The sequence below is a fragment of the Ptychodera flava genome, chromosome 15 (assembly GCF_041260155.1).
Source record: "Ptychodera flava strain L36383 chromosome 15, AS_Pfla_20210202, whole genome shotgun sequence".
In the NCBI taxonomy this organism is placed as follows: Eukaryota; Metazoa; Hemichordata; class Enteropneusta; family Ptychoderidae; genus Ptychodera; species Ptychodera flava.
The window spans coordinates 30,498,376-30,526,253 of record NC_091942.1 but is presented as its reverse complement, the minus strand read 5'-3'; the positions used below and the strand labels follow the sequence as shown (position 1 = coordinate 30,526,253).

The 27,878-nt window shown below is 36.4% G+C and overlaps 1 protein-coding gene across 1 annotated transcript; it reads right to left on the bottom strand.

Annotated features, from left to right (window-relative positions):
- Positions 1-465: 465 nt before the first annotated feature.
- On the bottom strand, positions 466-27,662 carry LOC139151852 (xanthine dehydrogenase/oxidase-like). Its single transcript, XM_070724872.1, has 17 exons — positions 27,542-27,662; positions 26,868-26,919; positions 26,107-26,239; positions 23,943-24,062; positions 23,318-23,535; positions 22,470-22,603; positions 19,961-20,135; positions 18,899-19,090; positions 15,472-15,620; positions 8,196-8,277; positions 6,550-6,774; positions 5,177-5,251; positions 4,519-4,571; positions 3,796-3,982; positions 3,265-3,453; positions 2,447-2,620; positions 466-2,111 (listed from the first exon to the last, which is right to left on the bottom strand). Exons 5-17 carry the CDS (start codon positions 23,402-23,404, stop codon positions 2,070-2,072), a joined length of 1,764 nt encoding a protein of 587 aa, XP_070580973.1. The 5' UTR covers positions 23,405-23,535; positions 23,943-24,062; positions 26,107-26,239; positions 26,868-26,919; positions 27,542-27,662; the 3' UTR covers positions 466-2,069.
- Between the last annotated feature and the right edge of the window lie 216 nt (positions 27,663-27,878).

Sequence of the window (27,878 nt, the reverse complement as noted above, 5' to 3'; positions counted from 1 at the left end):
GTCACATCGCTTCTCTTGTGGATTGGGTGCTTGGATCATTGCAGTTGTGTTTAGGCCTGACTTGTAGATGCTAGGTGTGTATAAGAGGTGTAAAATACTTTGTGTGCACTGATTAAATGTGTTGATCGATATTTTACAGTTAAAAACAGTTAGTGCCTCCTTAAAGCATTAAATTCACCATTTAGGGCAGCCTCACAGCGTTTTTCCTGCTACAGGCCGACACCGGCAGATGGGCTGCAGATACATGAAGTATGCGCATGTTTAGTGTTTGTCCATTGATCGTAAAAATTACCATGGGGATCTGGTATAGCAACATGAATTCCTCCACTCTTTGATTTACTACTCAAACATAATTCAACAATTTCGACAAATAACATTTCAACACTCCAATATATAGCGTGTCAATACAAGCATTTAGGTTGCCATGGTAACCACATAAGGTATCACACAGAAAGCTGTTACAAGTTCATGCTTGACTTCCTCTATATTTATTAAAATTTGTAGTAATCATATTTTAAAACAGCTTACAATGCGATTTTCTGACAGCAGTAGAATTGTCAAAAAAGTGTAATCTTGAGGAAATGTTAATGCTAACATTTCTATGTGAGTTTCATCAACAGAAACAGCAAAGGTTGCTATTTATTTTACCTCAATGTTGTTACTCGCGCCACTGTCAAGACGATTGCCCTATCTATTTCTTGAAAATGTTCAGTCACATATCATATTTCGCCGAAAATATACAAATGGTGTGAAAAATGTGTATTTCCGAGAGGAATCGTTTTGTGTTTACGTTGTTGTCGTTCAACTATGTTTGATATTCATTTGTTTTGACTTCGTCTGCCGTAGTGTGACAATGGGCAGACCGGAACTTTTGTTTGGCACTGTTTTGTATAAACAAACATGAACATGGTGCAGTGATTTTGCAGCACAGTGCAGGCATACATAGATTCCATATAGTATCGCATCTGTTTATTTTGAATGTATGTTCAAAATTCGTTCTTGCACAGCTACAACAGTTACCGTAAGAACTGTTTTAACATAATCCAACTTGTATCGAACGCCCGTCGTAAAACCATGTCTTTTGCGTCACGTCAAAATTACCGTTAACCGTATCGAGAAAAAAAGTTGAATAGTCCCTGGGAATTAAAAGATACAAAAGAAACCAAAGTGAAAAATGACAAAGGAAACCCACAGTGTATGAAAAAATAATCTCTTCAAGCTGGGAAAATATTGCAGAACGGAATCTATCACGACTGATTCTGTGTAGTTGAGAGCGAAGTGATAGAGTCTCTACATGAATCTTGCTTTACATGTCGGCACACAAGTCAGGCATTGTTATTTATGTTTATTTTATCTGGCTTGTGTCTGTCAATGAAGCTTAGTCACGATGCTCAGACAGATATATTCACATTCTTACATGGAAACTAATATCACCTTTCAACTACATGTATGTTCACGGGCCTCATCAAGGAATTAAAATATTTCGAATCGATTCAACAACAAAGTGACTTTCAACAGGTCAAAATAATTTCAAAAAGGTGGTCACAAAATTTTTAAAAATAGTACGTTTCCTGGTAAAGACTTTAGAAGAATATGGTATGGATAACCTGCCGAAATTTTATCAGTTCGCAATCCGCAAGTTGTTCAATCGAATAAAAAAGTCTCCCACAGGCAACACGTACTATGTAATTGTTCGAAAAGTTAAACATACAAATAAGGTAACACTGCTGTTTAGGCAAGCTATGGCAAGGAAACCATTAAAGTAGTATTACCATAGACTGAATAATCACTTAAGGTGAGCTACTGATCATAAGTATGTCAATCAAAGTTGATCAAACAAACAAACATATCGAGTCGGTGATGTGCAATTTGTCTTTTGAGTACACGTTGAGCTGCACAATCAAATTAGAGAAATACAGTTACTGTATACTATGAAAAATATGTCTGCGTCTAATGAAATTATGTAAAACTCAAATCCATCGCCATTCCATAGTAATGTATTGCCTTTCATTTGGTGTCTTGTTGATATCTGTTGTGACAAGGGTGACTGTGCACTGACTGGACACGAATCAGGGTCTGACGAAAAACTCACAGTCGAATGTTGTGTTGTCCTGTTGAATACGAATAAAAAACACTTTGTTTGAACCGAATAAATATTGCAGAGTTTTGGCATAATCGAAGATTACAGCACTGATGATAGCTGCAATATTTAAACAACATAAAGTGAAAGAAGAAGAGGAAGAAAACAAACAACAGAGCATAACAGAAACAATTCCAGGGCATGGAAAGAGGATTATGATAATCATCTTCACCTTAAAAATCATCGTTTTTCATCGATTACAATTTCATAGAAAATATATGATGCAATGGGGATTGTATGTAACTTGAAAATTGAGCAACATCCTTGTATTTCACCCGTTGCCAAATGATTTAGACTTTTGCTTACCTTCACATCCTTGGTGAATTCATCGGCGCATGCCAGTCTAATCCTTTCTGGCGTGGCAGGACTGTCCAATCTGAAATGACCATCAATTCCAGCGTCGGCTCTGGCCGATGATATGGCATCCTTTATGGCAAGATGAGCTGCAAATGCCAGATGAACTGGTGGTTCTCCAACAGACTTTTTGAAATTAGTGAGAAAACAAATTAGGTTAGCAAGCCAAGCAGAGACTTCCTTACATCATAGACAGCACAGCGGCCTTCCGCTCTTCTATGACTAAACTAAAGAAATAACTCATTTATCATCCAGAGATTATGAAATTATTTGTACGCTGTTTTGTACACGTTTGAGTATAACATGTATCAAGGCAGAAAATACAATACAATTTGTATTTTTAAAGGAACCGACGCGACATTCTAGAGAAAGCACGGCTCTTATGTGTAACCCTTGCCATAAGCTTGCAGTGTTTTCCATTGTGCGGTTACTTTCACAAATATTGCCTCCTAAGTGTCTGAAAGATGTTAAATTAGTGAAATAATAACAGTATGGCTATCTGGTGGCTATATTAAAGTTTAGTCCGAAACTATTGTGCCTGTACATAGAATAACATAGTTTTGTGCGTTATGTCTAGTTTCTGACGTAACTGATGAAAGCATGTCTGTACAAAGAGATAGAACCGAATCTGCAGCATTCATAGAACGGCAATTCATAGATATCCGAAGGAGATAACCGGATCACAATTCTCAAAAAGAATTATGTTAAATACACAATGACTATGCAACTTTGCATTCTGTGAAGTTTTTGCCATCCATTTTCCCACTTACCTTTGATGAATACAATCCAACTTTGCATGGCGCCCTCTTCAACAAAGTAATATTGAACTGGCTGGGGATATCACCAATCTGTGGTATTCTGTACATTCCTGGACCTTTAGTCAGTAGTTTCCCTTCCTTGGAATATCGAAGTTCTTCTAAAGTGTACAATCCATAACCTTGCAGGAATCCACCTTCAATCTATGAAAACAGACGTAAGTTTACATTCAGTCTTTTAAACAGCTATTTTGACTCTCAAAATGTTACATTTCCTTTCTTGCCTATATATTACAGATTGTACGGGTTCATAAAACCTGTCAATAACTTAACTTTTTGGTTTTGTTAAAATTCAATTTTTTTCACATAAACTCAGAAACTGGAAGCCATTTTGATTTTTAAATAACAGTAATTTCAGGTTATTTGTTTCTTTGATCCAAACATTTTCATGATAGCACTGAATTTATAGAGTTTGTATTACTGATAAGATTCCCTTCAGCAGCGTACTTCACAGAGGCAATTTTTCATTAAAGTCACAAAGTATACCTGTCCGATGTCCAGTGCCGGGTTCAAACTGTCTCCCACGTCCATGACTATATCTGTACGTTTCAACTGGTGATCCCCTGTCAAGCAGTCAACTTCCACTTCACAACACCCTGCACCATAGCTGAAATAATACTGACCCTTGCTGCTCTTCAGGTTGTCCCAGTTTACAGAAATAACATCTGGATACCTAACCAAAAATGAGCAAAATCAATTTTCGCAATTTTCGGTAATTTTAGCGTCTCCGAGCATTTTTTTATGTAAATACAGAAACACTTTGCTACCGATGTCTCTCCATGTGAATTTATTTCCTGTCAACCTTTTATTCATGTCAAGGTCACCCAACCTGTGTGCTAAGGAGACTAAAAAACAACACGATTGGAATTAATTTGGCATAATTGGATCTTCATATTTTTTAATTTCTCAAAGTGCTAGGTACCCGACAGCTGAATATTGCAATATTACAAATTACTCATAAAAAAACAAGTGTGTAACTTAAAAAGAAAAGCAGACGAGCTTAAATTTGCAGATTAAACCGACATTACTTCACCATCTAATTATCCCAAAATAGTTCCAATCGTGGTAAATACACTCTTCCCCTTCATGTGCAGGCGGTGTGGGTATTCGTCACTGTCGACACTGTTCTTAATCTGTAATGTCCATCGCTGTTAGTACGGAAAAAGAAAACTATTTGTGACCAACACCCAGAAAAAGCCATGCACTTACTTGAAAAAGCCAGAAGTTGACAGGCTTATTCTTCTCATGTATGCAGCGTTCACCTAAAAAGTAACACAAATCTATAGTTCAGTGTAATTTTGGTAATGTCTTGATCAGATTCGAACTCGTAAAATAAGACACAAAGTCAACTAGCGAAGACATCACAGTCGGAACCGCTCGGTTATATTCCCATTCCGATCAAAGTAATGGTTCTTGGGCTATCGCACATGTTACTTTATCTCAAATGGGTACATTTACGAACTCATGGTCGGCGCCTAAATTAACTGGATCCAAACATTGATAAATCCCCTTCAACGTTTCCTTCAATAATCGTTACTACCTAGGAAAACTGAAAGACATTAATCGTCGATTCAAGAATTCAAAGATTCAAGAATGCTTTTGCCAGACACCATGATCTGCTGTACCAGTATAATATGTATCCTTACAGGTGATCCCACATCTCGCCATGACACTTGAACATATACTCGACAACCGGCTTTGGAAACAGCGTCCCAAACATGATTACTTGTTCACCGTAGATAGTCATGGAATGTTTGCTCACCGCAGCATAGTACTGTAGCTTGTGTAAAATTGAGTTAAAAATACAATACCTACATCAATAATTTTACTAGCAAGATCTTAAAACACCTGTTCACGGCCTACTTACCCAGTCTTCCCATGATCCTTTCGGATTCTCATAAATTAATGGTTCAAGTCTCTCCATCAAGGTTTCACAAGCGATCTGTTAGAACAGGAAACATGAACCACAAGAACAAGAAATATAACATCATCAGCAACCAAGATTTATGATAAAATTGATAAATAATAATAATAATAATAATAATAATAATAATAATAATAATAATAATACACTTAAGCGTAGCATCTAGTCTGCAGAATTGCAGGAATTTTGAATGTCATGCCCCTCCCGTCAAAAGCTGAAGGGGTTGGTCACGCATTAAACGTATACTAATCATGTTACGTCGTGATATACACGTACCTGTTTACAGCTAGGTAACGATGCAACAAGTACAATTTATAACGTCTCAACAAAATAACAGCTAGGTGAGTTCTTTGATTTAAATCTCTTCCCTTCTAACATATTATTGTACCTTTACATTTTGTTGCACTTGAACAAGATTAGCTTTAATAATCGCCGGGAAACCCTCATCTATCGGATCTTGCAGTGTATAGAAACCCTGACATATAACAGTAAAATACACAGACATACAAGTATAAATTATTTGTATTCATAGACATTCAATGTATTAATCATATTGTTGATTTTAATGCTCCTGATTAATCTTTTATATTATATGAAGGCACTGCATGTCCCACATGTTCTTATCTTTCTAATTTTCACCATGTTTTGGTCACATGAATGTGAATGTAGCTTTTACCTAAGTTCGCCGAACGTATTTTTTGCCCCGTATAACTTTTTTTGTAATGTTCTTTAACTTTTAAGTGATTGGTTAATGCCAGATTGATATATTGGAATGACCCACTTTTTTTGTAGACAAGCAGATGTAATTTACGTCAAAAATTTAAGACAATATATGCAAATTACGGAATATCTTTGCTTTGTTTCATATGTTTTGAACATTTCAAAAGAAAACCACTCCCCTTTTGCTGGGTCAAATTGCATGAAATTGTCCAATGTCATCCTTAAAATATAATACAACTAACTGTACTTTTGTTTGGCAATAAAGTACTTACAATGGGAGTGGGAGTAATTCTTAATTTGGCTTGAATGATTTTGATACCTTTTTTCAATGTCTACGATTCCCGGCCACATGCAAAACTTTAATACCTATTTTGCGTTATTAAATATAATTTCAAATGAGATAGTATATCTCATAAATTAAGTTTTTGACCGAAATCAATTTTCATTGAGGTAATGTTCATGTTGAGTAAATTATAACTTTCCAGATTCTCTACTTTTCGAAAATAGTAGAATGAAGGGTTTTACAGTCATCTTTGATTAGTAATTATTGCCTTAAAAAGTATTTTGGTAACATGTAACGTGCCCTTAAATCTTACCTTGACAGCGTTTCCGTACAATTCAGTTCCTACTGACGCTCCTGTTAAAGTTGCATTCGGCACCTTGTCACTGCTGGTCTCGTTGATGTGGATTCGTTCTGGGGGAATGTGCAGGGCACGACTAGCGATCTGTATAGTTTTGGTGTACAAACCTTGACCCATTTCTATGCCACCATGAGTGATCAACACAGAGCCGTCCAAGTAGATGTGTACCAGGGCTGAAGCCTGCAATGGTGAACGGAAACCGTCAAATTCATTTAAGGACGAATTTTATGAGTTGAATATTCGGTTTAAATATACATCATCTATGTGGTGTGATAGTCAAAATCTGTCAGCCAAGGCTAGTATTTTTGATACCAGTGTATGTAAAATGGCCTTTGGAAATACTCTGTGTGGTATGTCCGAGCCCATGTGACTGAAATCAGTTCAATCATGTGATACCAGTGACGACATTTCCGTCACCGACAACGTATTCAAATGTTCGTGTATTTTTATTCGATGTGGCCCTTTTAGCCTCTTTAAAGGTGAAATGAAAAGAAAATTTTAAAATTTGCAAAAACCATAGCATTTTGTTTATTCCATCTCACATATGCTCATTATGTTAAAAAATTGTCGGTGATGCGAAAATTAATCGCATTTCTCCCACAAAACACAATTTGAAATGCCCGCCAACGTCCTTACTTTCGGGTTCTGTGGTTAGTGACGTCATTTGAGTCAAACACAAGTGGCGTGCTTGCTATTCACGGCGGCGGTCTAGCAGAGTGTATTATCTTTTCTTATATGTAAATAGTTGTTGCGCTCTTTGTTAGCCATATGTGAACAGAAATGATGGTCTATTGTTTTGCATTTAATTGCAATAACTGTACAGGATCAGGAGCAAGCTTTTTTAGCTTCCCTACAGAGCCGTGACGCAGAAAAAAATGGATTGAAGCACTCCGGAGAAAATATCGGCTGCCGAGTCAATACTCACGGCTGTGTTTGGTGCACTTTGAAGACTCGACATTTGTCGTTTCTCCGAGCATCGTAGCATCAATTGGATTACAAAAAAGTCATTACGCCTGAAGCCGGATGCCATTCTAATACTTTTTTATTACCACAATACTGATCAGGAACATTTGAAGGCTCCTCCTCAGGAAACTTCTCCAGCTAGATCGGAAAGGTGTACGATATCGAACGACCGCGCACAAAAGTGCAGGCAGAAACGTCGGCGAGCGGTAATTATGAGCAGACCCGTCCCATGTTTTCCCTTACCTTATCTATTACTTTTAACTGTGACACTGGCATTACATTTTGTATCATTGATGATCGCAAGTACAATTCAGTCATAATTTTAAATCCAAAAATGACTAAAGCTCGGCCAAATTTCACAAAAATCAAAATAGAATTAAGTCTTCGCCTACCTATGATTCATCATTAAACTCACTTTTCAAATTTTATCCTGCATAATACTATAGCGGTATATTCATTCACTTTATATGTATTGGGGTTAGTTCCTCAATGACCATGCATCAACATGTACAGCTGCTTTTAATTTTCCTTAAGAAGCTAATATTATTATTGATCCACAGTCATTATGCCAGTTAAACCTGAAACACAAAGTTAAAAGTTACACAAAATAAATTAGTTTTTCGAATAATGCTAATTACCTGGTTCAAAAAAAGCGAAGCTATTGCGATTATCCTTTTCACAGGTACGATAGCCAAGCCCTTCTTCTTCCACCGATTCTTACTGTGGAAGAAACCATCATTGTAAGTATCATGATAAAGGAACCCTAGGACCCGTAGACCACATTAAACACTATTAAGGGTATATTAATATTATATAGGGCTCAGCCCTTGGTGTCGCGCCAGGGGTTAAGATTGGCAATGTTATTTGTATTGATTCATGATAAAATGTAATTAATTGTTACTTCATAAACGTATATATGACAACTATGCCCAGTTTCCCTCTGATGAAAGCAGTTCACGTACGTACACGCGCGGACGTCAAACCCTGCAGCAGTGCAGGTAGGCCTATAGATTTTCTGTAACGTGTAAAAATTTTGGACAAAAATTGGCAAGTTTTACATTGATAACAGCCTATTGCGTTAAACAAGGGACGTATCATGCAATCATTATCATTGCAATGGTAACCGCACTGCCCAACTTCCACTTGCAAGCTGAAAACCCGGCGTTCCGTCTAAAACTGGCAATTTTTGAATTTAATTATTGACACTGGGGGCGCTTTTCTAAAATTCAATCCCAGCATTCTTTGCGTATGCCACCGTTCATATGCGGGACTGTTTTCTCCCTTTATCTATATTAACGATATTCTGTATCAGCGACAAGGTGCATAATAACATTTACTGGCTAATAAAAGAGGTATATTTTATAAATGGCATGTTATATAATAATAATTTGTTTCGTATCTGTTTATTTACGAGTACTCAAAAAAAAAAACATGGCGGCGCCCACAAAAGAAGGGTACACTTCCGGTTACTCGCATAGTATATTATGAATAAGCGCATGCGTAGTCAGTAAGCCGCTGGCGCGACTAATATATTGGTTTAAGTGTCCGAGAATAGGTGAAAACGATCGGAACTAATTTGGGATAATTGGATCTGAATATTTTTTAAATTTCTCAAAAGTGTTAGGTGCCCTATAGCTGAATGTTGCGATTATAGCTGAATCGTAGCGATTACACAATCGGGTGACCGATCAGTGGAAGCTGGACATAATGGATAGGGAACTATACCCCCAACTTTCAAAGGTGGGGAGGGCCTCCCATTTTTTATATCGGCATTTTTTCATATCAGCATATCTACACCCCTTCCTTATAAACAAGACATATGTCGCATGTTATGCTTTAATACTTCAGTGGTAGGGTAAAGTTGTTTTCAATAATGCTCTCCAACACACGCAAGTTTAATGAAATGGTGATCATTTCTGTACCACACAGACATACTCACTTTGTATAAGTTACCTTTCCCACGGTTTCTAATCGCATGTTTTACGCGTATACTTGTGAAGATATGAGGGCTGTAGATTTAAATGTGTGTTAGGATTGCAGGCTGGAAGCGGATCACAGATTGCAAAGCCCGACCACATACAACACGATTGGAACTAATTTTGGATAATTGGATTTTCATATTTTGCAAATTTCTCAAAAATGTTAGGTGCCCTACAGCTGAATTTTGCGATGTTACAAATTACTCATAAAAAATGAGTGTGTAACTTAAAAAGAAAAACAGATAAGCTTACATTTGCAGATCAAATAGACATAAATTCACCATCCAATTATCCCAAATTAGTTCCAATTGTGTTATTCGCATCGTGAAGGATTAAAATGTTTTCTGCAAATAGAAAGCATGCAATACTCCCTCTCCATCTATGTTTTACTTTTACCGCACGGTGGCTCTCAAATATTCTGTTAACATCTTTCAAATTGTATAAATCTGCGTTTACTGCTCAATATTTATTTTTTCGCATTGAAAGTTAATTACAACCCCTTTCGTGAAATAGTATAACCCCTAAAGGCGGAATAATATCGATAAGTGAGACGGCTGCCATTACCATTTTGCAACCGTCATGAATACATCGAGAGAAAAGCAAGGTCGACTTATATCGATTTCGCCACTAATTTCAAAGTGTCAGTGACTGAAATGCATGTTTTACCAAATATGACCATTTGCAATTTTCAGTGATAGAACGACTTATTATAAAAGGGCAATTTACAGTCCCTTAGTCAAGATTGAGATACTACTATGTAATAAACTGCTCCTGCTTCTACCACATTTATCATATTCTTAAGATGTTTAGAGGAACACTCTTTTCTCAGAGTATAACAATCTGGAACCAAATCCCAGAAAGTATAAGATCTGTTAAATCAAGGGAGTGTTCAGAATTTACTTCCAGGGGGGGAGGATTTTCAGGGGGGGGGGGCACCCATTTTCCCCAAGAAAAATTAGGAGGGGGCAGACAAAAATACCACAATCTTTTAGGGGGCTACAGGAAAAAACACATCAATTAAATATTTGCCCAGAAGTCCTGATCTATAGAATTATGTGTGGCTGTCAAAAATAACTGGTGAAAATTTACAATTTCCTAGTTCCTACGTGGAAAAAGGGTTGATTTTCCAATAATTCTGTATGTGCATCCAGAAAATCATGTGCATCAATACTATGGTGCCAGATTGTTGAAATATTGACCATAGCATCCTGTGTACACAAGAAATTTGCTGTAGTCAAGAAGTGATCTCACTGTGTATGAATCAAGGAGAATTGTGGGTAGGCTCACACATTGCGTTATGATACTAATACTTTAGACTCCCTTTCATTCTGATTTGTATGATCAAGGATTTCTCAGTGACGGCTGGCAGAAAAGGCAAAGAAACAAATTAACATGTTTGTTGCCATCATCTTAAAACATGTACATCATGACTATTTTAAAGTTTGTAAAAGAATGTGAAATATTCATGCTCTATCAACTTTGATAAAATGTATTTATGACATTTATGAACATTGACTTGTGAATGGAACTAGCACAAATATAACATAGACATTATGTCAATGCATGTTATGGATAAGGTATTCTGTTCAACAAAGGTTCTGAAATATTCCTCAGGATTGTTGCTTTCAGTGGCAGCCACTTTGTTTTACGGCAACCAAATTTGAAAAAAAAAGAGAAAAGAAAACACAAGTTGGGTTCCCCCAATTTTCACCGTGAGTCTGCAAGTTATTCAGTATCATCAGATGAAAATGTATGCTGGACTCGTGCATGTAACATCTCACTTTCCATAAATATCTGGAGACCTGCAAATTGTGTACCATTAAACTTAAAAGTTAGGTATCACTTTGCCAATTATGTGCTCCGACAATTTCTAGCTGAATTAGGCTGCGTTCACAAATAACGATTAGGGTGGGGGCTGGAGGAATCGCGATTGAAATCTTATTTTTTTCAGATCTCCGCTCAATACCCTAAAAAAATTTCAAATGCCCCTCTATATGATCAAAATTTTTCAAGTCCCCCCAACTATCACAAGCACGCATATTTGTAAATGATGTACGCGCAGACAAAATAAACAAGTATTGCGCCATTCTGCTCACAGATGTTCAACATTACCTGTTATTGGTATTTTGTAAAGTCATATTTCTAAGGCAAGTTCTTAAATTGATTCATTTTTAAACGCATCAGTGAAGTTTTTGGATTTATCAGTCTGAGCCAACTTGAGTTAATTCAGGTAAATTGCTCCTGCCGAACAGCACACAAAATGACGATTATGAGAGAGTATGCAAATTGTGAATTCTGGCTAATTGCCATATTGTAAAAAACTGAGCACGGTGACCCACCAAAAATTTGTTTCAAAAGTACAAGACATATATGAATTAGATGCTACTCAAAATTGACAATTGGGTAGTCCCCACCTTAAAAGTCTGTACCTGCCACAGTCAAACATTTTCCAAGTTTTTAAATTCATTTCAATCTATGGGAGAGTACTTCTGAAAACAGTGAGACAACTTGTTTAGTCAGTGAACACACCCTGCTTTGTTTATCATTAGTATTCATTTCTTTCAACATAATGTAGATGTTAAACGTTTTTTGTCTAGTTTTGATGTAGTTGGTATTTGTGAAACATTTGCAACCTCTATGACAGATTTCGTTTCGTTTCTACCCGGATATCAAATATTTTCAACTTTTCGAAAGCGTACGGCAAATATTGGTAAATTTTCTGGGGGCGTTAGTATTTTTGTGAAGTCACATTTACTGCATTATGTTAAGAAAGTTTGTAATGTTGATGATGCCGTGTTTCTTTTGTTTAAAAAGGAAGGTTTTAATCAGTCCCGTGACATTATTTTCGGCATGGTTTATATCTCACCAGAAGGTTCTCCAATTTATAATTCTGGCGAGCCAAACGGGGTAACACGTTTGGAAAATTGTATTGATGACATTTTTAATAAGTTTGGTATTTTGAGTTAATTTTGGCAGGAGACTTTAATGCTCGCACTGGAAATGAGGAAGACTTTATAGGTCATTATGGTACTGTAGGAAATTTATCTTTTCCTTTTGATGGTTCTGAAATTGATGATTTTGACATACCTCGTAATTCGAAAGATAATACTGTAAATAATTTTGGTAGAACTTTGCTTGAATGCTGTCATAAATTTAATTTGCATTTTTTGAATGGTCGATTTCAAGGAGACAGTAATGGTGAATATACGTGTTCTGCGAATCGTGGCTGTAGTGTGGTAGACTATATTCTGGCTACTAGCCCTTTGTTTGAAAATATTAGAAACTTTGAAGTGTGTAATTTTGACTATTCTGACCATTTTCCTATCAAATGTGAGTTTCATTTTTCTCAGTCTTTAACTCAAGATAATCCTGTTTCAGTTGATGAAGAGAACGTGTCAAAGTGTGTTAAATATCAGTGGAATAGTGAGAAAATTGATACTGTACGTTTAAATTTACAAGATGGTAGAATGTTTGATGAATTCAAGGTAGCAATTTCACATTTTAATGTTAATGAGTCCCTGCGTTTGTTCAATGATATTATTGCTAAAGCTTGTATATGTTTGAAGACCAACGTTGGAGGTAACAAACATTCGAATGCTGTAAATTTTGATAAGCCATGGTGGGACGATGAGTGTACCCAAATGAAAAACAAAAAATTCAACTTGTTACGTAAATTTAGGATTTCAAATGCAATGACCGATTTTGATCATTACAAAATAGTAAGGAATAGTTTTAAGAAACTTTGCAGGAAAAAATTGTCTTCTTACCAGGAATATCAAAAACAGCATTTAATAAACTCCAGCAATGACCCTCAGAGCTTTTGGCAGGTTATAAAAAAGTTGCGAGGTACTTCATCTAGTGCCTTCCAAGCTAGCATTTCGCCTTTACATTGGTTTAATTATTTTCATACTTTGTTAAACAGAGAGAGTAACCTTGCGATAGACATTGCCTTTAATGATAGTGTGAAATGGATTTAGATGAACATGATGATTACTGTCAAGCTTGTAATGAAAATTTTCCACACTCTGTGAACAAAAATTATCTCTGAAGAAGAAATTTATACAGCAATTAAATCTTTTAAAAACAAAAAAGCGGCAGGTCCAGATGGATTTGTTGCAGAAATCTTTAAAAATGCTGTTGACATTGTATCACCGTATCTCTGTAAACTCTTTAATTGCATTATGGATTCTGGTCAATTTCCAGAGGAGTGGGGAAAGGGGATCATTTTTCCATTACATAAAAAGGGGTCGTTGAATGATGTTACAAATTATAGGGGTATTTCATTACTTTCAATTTGCAGCAAATATTTACAAAGATTTTAAATCAAAGACTAGTTGAGTGGACAAAACGTGTATAGAGCGAGCCCATAGACTACCGGACAGAATTAGAAATAAAAAACCAAGGCGGGTGATTGTCAAGTTTTTGTCATTCAAAGTCCGTTCGAACATTCTGCAGAGAGCAAGAAGTTTGCTGAAAGACTCTACTTTCAAAGTTACTGAAGATTTTTCGCCATTGGTACGTCAAAGGAGACGCAATCTTATTCCGTATCTGCAGCAAGCGAAAGAAGAGAATAAGCGGGCAACGTTAATATATGACACTCTTCTCATTGAGGGGGAAAGATTCAAGCTAGATGAAACTACTCAATCCCTTGTAAAAATTTAGCAATCTGGCCGGTCCAATAAAGGTCTGACAACCAATGGGCATTCAAAGAAAATTCACCATTGTCGATAGTTTCTTGGAATGGAAATGGTCTTAAGAAATTTCAACATAATGTAGTATTCATTTCTTCCTCTGAGTACTTGCTACTAGTGTGTAATGTTAAAAAAAACTTAGCAATATTTACAACCAACGTGTTTGATATAGACCACTGATACAAAAACATCTAGGACTAAGTAATTGTCAAAATAATCAAGGAAAGGTCTATAAAACGGATCATTTATAGTTGACAACACAAAAGAAGTATTAATATTTCATAATTAACTTTTCTTCAGAAATATACAACCTGATTTGTTCATTACTGGCCTTCCCAACAGTATGCCACTTACAGTTCCTGCAAAACATTATATATATATATATATATAGATATATATATATATATATATATATATATATATATATATATAATAAGTAAATAAATAAATAAATAAACAGATTACTTCAAGTACAAAGTAATGAAATCTATTACTTAAGTTTCATGCATCTTGCAATCCTCAGAAATAGAAAAAATAGAAAATCCTCCAGGGCCACCCTGGGATTAAATTCTGAACACTCTCCAAAGTCAAAAAATTAAAAATAGACTTATTACGTCACCTCTTGCTTAGGCAATGTTGCTTTTTAATCAGGTAATTTTTAAATTTATCTCAGCACAAAGTTTTATTTTTTATAGACCTACCGTGATATAGAACGTATTTAAATTGCCAGGCTAATTGTTCAACATAGCGCTCTATGGCAAAATGGTAAATTCAGCGATAGTGAATTGTTGGGGGCTCAACTCGATAAGTGTAATACTAATATCTAGTCCCTACTCAATTCAATAATTCTTAATGAGTCTACATTTTTCTGTTTTTCTTTTCTGTTCATTATTTGGAAATAAATATTCTTGAATCCTATTATTTGGAAATAAATATTCTTGAATCCTTAGTCAAGATTGAGATATTATTATGTAATAAACTGCTCCTGCGCAAGCATTTCTGACTGAAGAAATTATTTCAATTTTGACGATTGGGCCCGATTGTAAAATGTCATTCGTCTCTCCGAGCACTACATAAGGGCAAAAGAGGACTGTCACAAGTTTTAACATTGCTTGATTCAAGTGAACAACTACCGTAAATTATTATGGCAAAACGATATAATACTCGCCAGTGACCGGAAATTGTTCCTGGGTAACAAATAAGACAGCATCCATGTGGTTTTTCATAATGCATGTTTTGCCTACCTGTTGAAGTCTTCAATCAAAATTCTTCGTTGGTAGAAGTCACTCCTCTTGAGACACTCATCCCAGCATCTTCGCAAATTTACAATGTCCGGGAGTTCTTGATATATGATGTCCACATCCCCTTCTTTGTACAAGTTTATTTCACGTATCTGTTGAATTAGATTAATTACCATAAATCGTAACTCTTCGAAGCACCATACGTGTTAAGGCGTGGCTTTTGAGCAGTATAATCTAAACAAGCGAGAGCAGCTACACCAACAACAGATCCCGTATAACATTTTCTGGTACAGTTGTTATCTCCTAGACATACACCTATCCTACACCTACCCGAATCTTATTCTCAACTTAGCAGAAAATGATGGAGGAGAGATGTCCAGCATGCATCCGTGCTGATACCGTTGAAAAATTTCAATCCTTTGATTGCACGTTTTCAACACGGAATAATGATAAATATACGTCTTTCTGTAAACAGCTTTGTTCGCTGTCACGCTAAGTCAAATCAGGCCCTGTAGTTCAGAGACCAAAGAACCAAATTCCAAAGACTTAAATGACGTTTTAATGAAAGTTGTTCACAACTGCTCTTGCACTGCGATTGAGACAATCCCCTCCCGCTCATCAGTTTACTTTACTCATTGTAAGTAAAATCCCAAATTGCCTTACTTTCCTCTTACCGCGAAATGATTTCGTCTTTTACATGGATAGACTTTCTGCAATTGTTTTATTCTACTGTATCTTTAAATATTAGTAAGTGATTCAATCGACACCCGATAACTTAGCACGGGATCCCCAGATTTTCATTAAACCCCCCACTACTCTAAAAAACCCCAACAAAATCAAAGACACAACATATTTCATAAACAAGCTAAAGTCAAAACCAAAACCAAAGTAAAATCCACGTTTTCACTGTAGTTAGTAAGGATACACAATAAGCCATGATAAAATACCATAAACGTAGTGGGGCAGAATGCAAGACTCACAAACGCTTGTAAATCTACTAGCATGGTATCAAATAACAGCGACATCTTCATGAAAGCCCAAAAGTGAAACATAGTAAATTCTTTCTATAGGACTATGACCAAACGCATGGGCGAAGCTTTGGCTCATTAGTGTTAAGCCCTCTCCTTTCACTTCTTTATAGAAATTTAAATGTCTGCAAAAGTTTTAAAGTCAGTGAAATAAGACTGTACAAAATTTTAAAGAGTGGCACATTTCATGTTTTTAGTTCAACTGAAACACGTTTTAAAAAGAACGTCAATGGATATTATGGATAATATTTGCTTTTGCATGTTTAGCCCACGTGTTGAAACACGTACGTAGGCTAATGTCATAGCGATGTCTGTCTGTCTGTCCGTGTGTGTGTGTGTGTGTGTGTGTGTGTGTCTGTCTGTCTGTCTGTCTGTCTGTCTGTTTACACGATAACTCAAAAACGCCTAAACAGATTCAAGTCAGATTTGGTAGACAGGTACTACATGCTACTTGCAAAAATCGATTAGATTTTGGTTAGCGCGGCTTGCATATTAATGAAGTGATGCAATATCGTTTTTTTCCGTACAATCGTTTCCCTATGGAGACGGCAATGACAGTGTAGACATATATTAAGAAATATTGCACAAAATTTCATGAAACTTTTTACAGATGAATGACAACCTGATGACAATGATGATACAGTGGGTGTCATGTCAATTATCTGCTCATTTGCATATTTAATGAACTTTTGTATTAGTGACATAACTCTTAAATTCCTGCACAAACTCGATGATACGTGTAACAAATATTGATCTGATATATATCTAATTATACTTCGAAGCATTAGGCAATTTCAAAATAATAAATATCTCATTTGAATATTTTATGAAGTTTTGTAATTAGTTATATAACTCCGATATATATAACTGCACCAAATGTCATGAAATCTGCTGCAGACACTGATATCCGACTGATATCTAACTGTGGTGTAAAGCATTCAGTAGTATGAAGGTAAATAACGTTTCATTTGCATATTTAATGAACTTTGTAAATAGTGATATTACTCCACAATTACAGCATTACATTTGATGAAACTTGCTACAGATGTTGATCTGATAGATATCTTATTGTAATGATAAGCATTGAGCAGTGTCAAGTTAATAAATAGCTCATTTGTATATTTTATGAAGTTTTATAATTTGTCATTTAACTCCGAAATAGCTGCATCAAATGTGATGAAAACTGCTGCATATACTGATCCGACAGATATCTGACTGTGTTGTTAAGCATTTGGTAGTGTGAAGTTAATTAAGGGTTCATTTGCATGTTTAATAAACTTTGTAATTAGGCATATAACTCTGAAATTACAGCACCAAATTTGGTGATACCTGCTACACATATTGATCTGATAAATATTTAATTGTGCTATGAAACATTGAATAGTGTCAAGTTAATTAAGGCCTCATTTGCATATTTAATGAACTTTGTAATTCGTGATATTACTCTAAAATTATAGCATTAAATTTAATGACGTGCTACAAATGTTGATCTGATGGATATATAATTGTCCCATGAAGCATTTAGCAGTGTTAAATTAATTGACAGCTCTTTTGCATATTAAATAAAGTTTTGTAATTAGTGATTAAACTCTGAGAGTACACGGCAAAGTTGATGAAACCTGCTACATATAGTGATATAACAGATATCTGATTGTTCTGTGAAACGTACTATTATTAGTGAACCTGTTGTAAAACACGTGAGCATATTCAGTTCACATCTGGTTTATTATCCTATTACATTTTGTATAGATCACTTCTTTGACCTCACTACAGCCACTTTTCTACGTAAAGGGCTCTGCCGAGAGCTGCGCTGCTAATTATCACTGCAAAAGTCCATTAAAATATAGATCACCAATCATCTAATATCTTCTCACTTTTCTTACTTTCTCATTGTATGATAGGGCGAGTTGTCTTGACGTGTCATTAGTTTCTCTTTCGCTGTACGCTGTACATATGCCGGGTCAAAGCATTCATTTTCTAGGGTGGATTGGAGACATTGTTCGGAAAGATTATGTAATTTTTTGCTATTTCCTATTTTTTTAAACTCATTAACCTGTTTCTCAGTATCATAACTACTTTACAACAGATAGGTGTCAATCAGTTTGGGTGAAGAAAAGCACAAAAACAAGCTATGAGCTACATCACATACGTTTGCGGTAAGAAAATCTCTAATTATACATTTTTACAATAAAATGACCTTCAGTTGACTATATTGGATTGTATCGCAATACAAATTGACGGGCATTTGTACGCAACACTTACTACACCTGTGCCAAGTTTGAAAACAATCTGTACAGGCATATCTATAAGAGACTGCTCCGCATGGACATGTGGACTGAAGGTAATTCTAATAAATCTCCTTATAGACTTCCTCCTGCGGGATTTAAAATCAAAGGAGCTACCTTTTCTGGTGGTATTCCTGAATTCCTTGCCAAAGCATCCATTATCATCTCTATAACTGCCATGGGCTTTGGTGTTCCAGCGCCTCTCATTGCAACACAAGACGCAATATTCGTTTTACATATCCTGGTCTTGATGTCATAGGCTGGTATCTTGTAAGCATTGTCTGCGTGCTTTAACATTGTACCGGCGATCTGGAAAGGGAATCACTGCATTGTAAAGGTTGTTTAAGAAGTGCTAATTTCACCTCCTTCAAACATCGTCCGTGCTGTCTTAAAGATGGTAGTATTTATGTCAAATCGTTAATCAGATAATTCCGACAAACACATGAAGAAACGAGAGGTCATTCAGACGTTTTATTTTTAAATGAGGCGACAAGACTTGGCAAATTGACCATAGGGTGGCTTAGACTGAATATTAAACAAGTAAACAAAAAAACAAACAAAGTGACAAACAAAATAAACGAAACAAATAAAGAAAAAAAAACTAACAAGTAAACTAACAAACAGACAAACAAACCCTAACGTGAACATTCTGATATCTAAAGTTGCGAGTTCGAAACTCATAAACGCAGTACACTGTAATATGTATAGCAGCTTTAGCCACAGTGGAGTATAAGATTACTTTAAGTACGATTTCAGAAGGGCTGCGCTCTTGCCTCAGAAAAGAGCATGCTTTATTTTGAAGTAACAGTTTCGTTTTCAAGATCCTATGGCGTACACTTTCAAAACCATACAACCGTAAAACTACTTTTAGGACATGTGACCCGTTTGATTCCACTTGGTGCCGTCTCGATTCAACGCCTGGAATAACAGACTTACTGTTATATTTCAAAGGTATATGTTCTAAGCTCTTAGTGTCAAAAAACAGGCTTTTATTGCCGTATTTGTGTAGATCGCTGAACCTTGGCAAGGAAAACGACAAAGTAAATGAATAAATCTGTATGAACTGACTTCATTTCCTGGCAGCTTTAGGTAACTTTATGCCTGGATAACTCTCGTGTGTTTCACTGTAATGCTTGAGTAGCAATACTTTGCAGTTCAAGAAGAAAGAAAATTCATTACCACGGGGGACCATCCCTCGGTACATCCGCCGTTTAAGAACATCTCCAGCTGCAATGCCTTCAATTGACCATCTGCAGTGCAACCGACTTTGTACTTAGCAAGAACAGAATGTCTTGTACCGACAAATTGCATATCTTCATCTCTTCCAAGAACAAGTCGGACTGCTCTACCAACTCTGTATTAAAGTATTGTACAGATTAGAATGTTGATGATGTGCTCTTAGGAAAGGAACTGTTTTCACGAGGCACAGAGCAGACTTTGGTCAGGTCAATGACTTTCGAAGCTCCAGCAGCTGCCGTTCACATGCAGTCGCAAATTTTCAACAAACCAATAAAAAATTCTAGTACACATGACAAATCATGGATTTCAAATTTTGATAATGTTCCCATTCCCCATAAGTAGCTACAAGTGGCATCGTTGGCGATGCATCCAAATTTTATGGAAATTACCCTTCTAAATCAGTAAAGCACGTTTCTTCACCAAATGTCTGCTAGCTTACACCAGTACAAACAAATCCAGGATATGGATACCCATGCTATCAACCCTGCATGGACTCACGGAAGTTTAAGTAGTAGGCGTCTTGAAAGACTTAAACCTTTTCTCAAAACTTCCTCATGGAAACTTGAAATCTTTCTTTTCTAAAAAAGATAATACAAATCTGGGGCCAATGAGCAAAAATAGGTATAGAGATTACAGAACACATTACACATTATTTGCCGGACAACTCCAATTCAAAATGGCGGCCCTCCCCGTCTTAACTCTTTATGAACAAGTCATCGTTGATGACACAGTCCCCACTTGTTAATGGGTACTTTGATTACATGTCCTAAGAGGATAGAGTCCTCTTCATTAATTGAGACATGCCCAAGTTTTGGCTAAGGACACGAAAAAATTGTAACAAAATGGCTGCCATGCAGCCATATTGGATCATATCAAGAAACAAATTGACATACATATGTATGACATAGGTTAATGTCCTTGTACCAACTTTGAATAAAATCGGTTAAGATATGCCTTAGAGTATTATGGCCCTCGACAGAAAAAATCGTAATAAAATGGCCGCAAGGCAGCCATATTGGATCGTATCACATAACAAATTGACATGCATATGTATGACATTAGTCAATCTCCTTATACCAACTTTGAATAAAATCCGTTGAAACATGTCTGAGTTATTGCTCTGTACATGAAAATATCGTAATAAAATGGCTGCCTAGCGGCCATATTGGATCGTATCACATAACAAATTGATGTACATATGTAAGACATAGGTCAATGTCCTTGTACCAACTTTGAATAAAATCGGTTAAACATGTCTGAGTTATGGCACTGTATATGAAAATATTGTAATAAAATGGCCGCCTGGCGGCCATATTGGATCGTATCACAAAACAAATCGACATGCATATCTATGACATTGGTCAATGTCCTTGTACCAACTTTGAATAAAATCGGTTGAAACATGTCTGAGTTATGGCTCTGTACATGAAAAAATCGTAATAAAATGGCCGCCTGGCGGCCATATTGGATCGTATCACAAACAAAATGACGTGCATATCTATGACATTGGTCAATGTCCTTGTACCAACTTTGAATAAAATCGGTTGCAACATGTCTGAGATCTGGCTCTGTACATGAAAAAATCGTAATAAAATGGCCGCCTGGCGGCCATATTGGATCGTATCACAAAACAAATGACGTGCATCTGTATGACATTGGTCAATGTCCTTGTACCAACTTTGAATAAAATCAGTTGAAACATGTCTGAGTTATGGCTCTGTACATGAAAAAATCGTAATAAAATGGCCGCCTGGCGGCCATATTGGATCGTATCACAAAACAAATCGACGTGCATATCTATGACATTGGTCAATGTCCTTGTACCAACTTTGAATAAAATCGGTTGAAACATGTCTGAGTTATGGCTCTGTACATGAAAAAATCGTAATAAAATGGCCGCCTGGCGGCCATATTGGATCGTATCACAAACAAATCGACGTGCATCTGTATGACATATGAAGTAATCCTTGTACCAAGTTTGAATGAAATCGCTTCTTGCATCTCTGAGATATCTGCGTGAACGGACGGACGGACGCACGCACGCACACACGCACGCACGGACGCACACACGCACGGACATGACCAAACCTATAAGTCCCCCCGGACGGTGTCCGTGGGGACTAAAAAGTACATTTTCGATTTTCCAGATTATAGTTTGTTAGTTCAAGAGATTTAAAGGAGACCAAAGAAGAGTACTACAAACCTTCAAGAGTTCTAATATCTGCCCCGTGGCGCATTTTACCGCTAAGTAAGATTATAAAAGTGCATCTATTTTAATACAGAATACATCAACACAAAAATGTGTCAGTATGCAAGTATGTTAATTTACCTTTTAGTGGGATTTGGCAGGCAGTTGCGTTCAAAGTCAGAAACAAATGCAAAATGAGTAATTCACGCACTGCTTTATTCCTACTGTCGCCATAAAATATGCTGATATACTCATACTCACTTTTTGGCAGCCACTGCACACATTTTTGCCACAGGTACTGATGGTCGTTCCTTGCCACCAAATGCACCACCGAGTCTTCGGATTTTTGTGGTAATTTTATTGACTGGCACCCCTAGTGTTTCAGCAACGTGCATCTGGGGACAAATAGTATAAAGCCATTATGTGCCCTTAAAATCAATAAATAAGTGACTATGCTTTCTATCGCAAGAAAGAATACACAGATTAATAAGCTTATAGAGAACTTGACTTTACAACTAGTATTGTAATATGACATGTTCCTCTGTGTAACTGCCTTTCACAAAAAAAAAAAAAAAAGAAAAAAAGAAAAAAAATCGTTCAGCTTTACCTCATCTGGCACTAAACTGTTTGGAGTATCGGAACAAGTGACCGATGTGGGTAAGAAGAGTGCTACAGGACAAAGCAAATCAAGCAAAACAAAACGTATCCATCAGTTCAGTTAGCAAAGCGTGCGACTTGAATTCGGATTATGTCGGTTCAAATAGAATCGGTCACTCTTCCAAGTTATAATTATTGCATGTAGAGATGACCCGATGTAGCTATGTGATTTTCTCATCTGTTTTTTTTCCAATCTGTGCAAGAGAGCAGGACTGAGGAATCTGTCATTCGTTTTTGGAACAGCACGAAAGTCATAGCCTCGCTCGCTTTGATCGAAATTTACCAAAAACAGTAAACATTTGTCGCGTGAACATTGTAGTACATTTGGTTAGTGCCTGCACCGCTTTTGGACCCATATTAATGGTAATTCCATCCCGTCTATTACTTTCAAATTTCTTAAATGTTTTATAAACAATAAAGCTGCAAAACCATGCTGTGCCAACAACACTTACCTGTACGTCATGCAGACATTGCGATGCTGTGATAACTAACATCTCATCTCGTTCTTTTGGTCGGGCAATGCAACTCTGCGTCTCCATGTAATAGTGGCTTTGAGCACCGACATACACCTCCCCTTCCACCACATGGTCAGATGTTTCCAGCTCTGCGATAACGTCACCTTCTTCCAGGTGTCGGCAGGTTGATAAAATGAATTCTGTTTTATCGCATCCTGTTTAGAGAGCAAAGGAAACTATGCAGCTCATTATCTAAGAGAGCAACTTATAGTACATCAAATGGTATCGTATTTTGTTAATAATTTGACATAACACCTTTACTAAAACTTATGAACGCGCAGGTGCGTAGGAACTACTCGACAAATCCCGATAAAACACTAAATCCTATCCAGTAGTGTTTCTGGAATGCCTTAATCTTTGAGATTTGTCATGTGTGGAAGTTTTTGTAATGTTACAACGTTCTCGTCAATTACATATCTTGAAAGTGGGCTTTCTGGTCTGCTGGTTAGAATGAGGGGAAATGATTGATGATCCGATTAACAATCGGGTTTCAGAGTTACTTAGAGAGCTGACCATTATAATGAATATGCTAAATAAACATCATAACGCGGGACTTGCACACCTGTATACTCAGAACGTACTCCACATCTTCATACGTAACTTTGACAAATTTCACCGCGTGGCGGGCCAATTCTAATGTCTCTGCCAATATCCCTCCAATTGGCTGACCAACATGGATCACCTAGAAAACAAGCCAAATAGCAATTGTTATGAATCGGCTAATGATCTCATGATCGGTTGCTAGATCGGGCGATCATCAGGTGTACTTTGTTTTATAACACTTAGTTGATAGCTCTGCTGGTGATCAGAATTGACACCGAGGCGTCTTTTTGCTCAGTTAAGCGATGTATTTATTGCTATGATACAGTTCTTGTGTGATGTGTGATAGCGAGGATGTGAGTGTGAGTGCTTCATGAACTCTACAGCTTGTGGAAGGGCCGCAGTCAGAATAATTGTAATATCTTAGTTCGGTTATTGAACCTCTCTTTTTTAATGGAAGGGGGGGGGGCAGTTGCCGAGTTGACTGTGATGTATTCGCTAGTTGACTGGGTGCCGAACGTTTTGAGTTCAAATCCGATCAAAAATTTATTGAATCAAGTTCAGTCATGAACAAAACCAGTATCATCATAATTATTTATCCGGGATTTTCCCTTATATTATTTAAACATAGGGCCAAAGTCCCTGAAGCTACTATAGACATGGAACAAATTAAGTATTTCCTGACTGTATGAAATTATCTCACTAAGGTCATCCTAGGGACATGTAAACCAAATATTAAGCTGTCTGACCAGCGGTTTTGAAAAACAAGCGACTCAACAGTTGACAGAGCTCTGCTGTGTTATGTAGAGAATAACCTTTTGTGACACATGTATTGATGAAGAGGTGGATATCTTTGATAGCTCATTTCAGAATGGCCTGACCAAAAATGGAAAAAAATTCCGTAAAAATACAGATTTGCATATTTCATCAGACTATATTAGTCTTATAATAGCAAATAAACAAGAGTTAATTACATTCTAATTAAAGTAAAACAAGACTTGCTTAAATCAAGATTTACGTCATAAAAAAACAGCATATCTGTCAGGTTATAAAGAATCTTGAGCTGGTTATCTTTAATATCAGTATTTTCATCCTATTAACCAAGCACATTTTAACTTTCACAATTAACATTGTAAGTAAGTTCTGTTGAATAAGTTGAGACTGTACCTACTCAGAGAAAGCACACTGAAGAGACAAATGTTTGTAACTTAAGAAGTTCAAGGTCATCAAAAGCATTATAAGGAATCATGTTACACTTTCATTGCACTGTTTACACAGATTGCATAATTGCTATAAATAGCACGAGGAATCTTACAGCCTAGCTTTACCATAAAAACCCTATCACTTTGACCACTCTTTTAATTGACCACTCTATTTTTTCCTCAAAAGTAATCTTATTTTATCCTTACCAGGTCAACCATAAATGGAAATTAGAACTTTATCTATCTCTAGTTATTTGACCACCCTATCATGACAAACTATTATGAGCAATTTCTTTTAGATAACATAAATGATGGTTCAGAATATATCAAAGTTGGGATTCAGGAAAGTTGCCTTTACATGTTTTAATCCTCCAAGATGGTAAGCATTTCACTATGAACTGTCAAAAAAAGTTGAACTTTCTGATAATTCCACACTAAAATTATTTTGGCTTTGATGATTTCCTAATTAATTCAATTATTTAAAATCATATTTAATTATTTTTTCTGGTGAATTGATAGGGTTTATACAGTACAAGAATTACATACAATGTAAGTCAAATTTTGACCAAAAATGACAAAAAAATTCCTTAAAATACGCATTTGCATATTTCATCACAATTTGAACAAATCTAAGTTGGGTTATCCCTTGGGACCTGTATACCAAATACAAAGCTGTCTGACCAGCGATTATGAAGAAGAAGATTTTTTACCAAAAACACCTTTTTTGGCATTAATTTGCCTATTTTCAACAATATCAAAAATAAAAAAAAATAGTTTCTCAAAATCATATTTTTCATCTACACAACAAACATCAAATCAGTAAGTACTGCGGTTCTCAAGATATTTGAGTGGACGGACGCCTCACAAACGGACATACATACATACATACATACATACATACATACAGACTGACGCCGGACGCCGGACGGATACCCATCCCATAGCTTCTATAGACTATAGTCTATAGTAGCTAAAACAGCATGCCTTTTCCGAGGCAAACGTTTCACTATCTTCATCCGAGGATATGAGCGGGCCAAGTATTTTTGCCGGGACATCAGCAGCACCTACGTAACCATGGACACCATCCAAGGACAATGCGGCTGACGGGTCAACAGATCTAGCATAGAGAAAAGAAGAGGGACTAGTAATGAAGAGCCTTGGATATCCCTCGTTGATTCTGGCACGTATTTTTGGTAAAGAACTTTTGTTACCACTATCGGAAGCATCATATACAAACGGAAGAAGAAGGGAGCCTCGAAGTGTGTCAATTGTGGTTCAGAGACATAAACAAGGAAAGTTTACGTCTGATATGATACCTCCAAGAAGAATGTAAAATTACACATTACGGAAAGTAGCGTTTGGTGATTCAACTCTTTTACGTCATTGCTACGAATTTATCTGTCGTGTAGCCACTCATTTGTTGCTGGCAAAATAGATGAACGAGAAATGTTCCATGGTGCTGTTGATTTCAGGTTATTCATACTCTTCGTCCAGTTATATTTGACGGTAAATACTAATATCAATGACATATAACTGTTGAGATATGTTGTCTCTTTATATTTTTGTGTTTCATAAAACACAGGGAAAATAAAGGGTCGCCTTTCTTGATTTTGCTCTTAAGACTGCACGAAATTGAACATGGAAGCGTCAAGGCAAAAACCTTGCCCTCATTCGTGATGGGAACCTCAACAATTTAACATAAAGGCATATTAGCTGATTTGTAAGCAGAATTGGTCTACACTCACATTATTTTTGCATGTGGTCTAGTGCTGCAGACTAGTGCCATGTGCAATTCACCTAGAGTCGTTGATCGAAAAAGAACAACAATAAAATTACTGATGAGAAAAAGGCAAGCGAATCTCCTCGTGAAACTGACAGGTGCAAAGCAATCCGAACACCTAACCATCGGAAATATTTTAGTGCAATTGTGATGCCGAGAGAAAACACACTACATTATCAAAACTGATATACCTCTTCGATTTAACGTACATGTGCACTTCATGAATCATACAAAGCTGTTGAAATATTATCCACGTGTCTTACAACAAAGTCTGGCAAATGCCAAGGCAAAAGTCACGACTATGTTTTTCACGTTAAGTAAATTTTCTGAGTAGACTGCGTGCCATGAAATGGTGACGCGTGAACACTGATAACAGAACAAAGAATAATATGACTACATATAAATATGACACACGCCCACTCAATGGTTTACGTACGACAGGTTATGTATTGGTAATTCTAGAAATTATCCGATGTGTTTATTACATTGCTACACGGCAACATTTCATAGTTACCTTAACTTTTCATGAATATATTCCTATCTGACAGATTCTCAACGTTGTAGACCAATTGTTTTACGTGTTTCTAACCCATTTCTGTATTACCGTTTCGATATTATGTAAAATACTCTATTGATTACCTGGCTCCAGTGGTATATCATTACAGTACACCGCCTCACCAGTGGCAAGCTGACATCCAGACTCATTCATTACAGGGCGACCAATCGGATCAATGGCCGGCTGCCCATCAGGTATCTCCTGACAAAATTAAATAAGAGGACGACCCTATGAAAATAGTGATTTTCCTACGCATATACAAATTAAATTTCTTAATTGTTTAAACAATATAATCTAGACCAGTTGTATTACCTTGATTACATTTTATTACATTTAAAAACAGCTAAAGAAGTTCTCTGTCACATCAATGACAAATCCATCAATATATTGATTCAATTACACAAGAAAATAATTGACTCA

What these genes read in the sequence shown, in the direction of transcription:
- LOC139151852 (XM_070724872.1), bottom strand. Translation starts at nt 23,404, where the DNA reads ATGGAGACGCAGAGTTGCATTGCCCGACCAAAAGAACGAGATGAGATG. An exon ending in CTTCGCTTTTTTTGAACCAG is followed by an intron (nt 6,775 to 8,195) that starts GTAATTAGCATT and finishes TCACCATTGCAG; the next exon opens with GCTTCAGCCCTGGTACACAT. An exon ending in TTGGATTGTATTCATCAAAG is followed by an intron (nt 2,621 to 3,264) that starts GTAAGTGGGAAA and finishes AATTTCAAAAAG; the next exon opens with TCTGTTGGAGAACCACCAGT.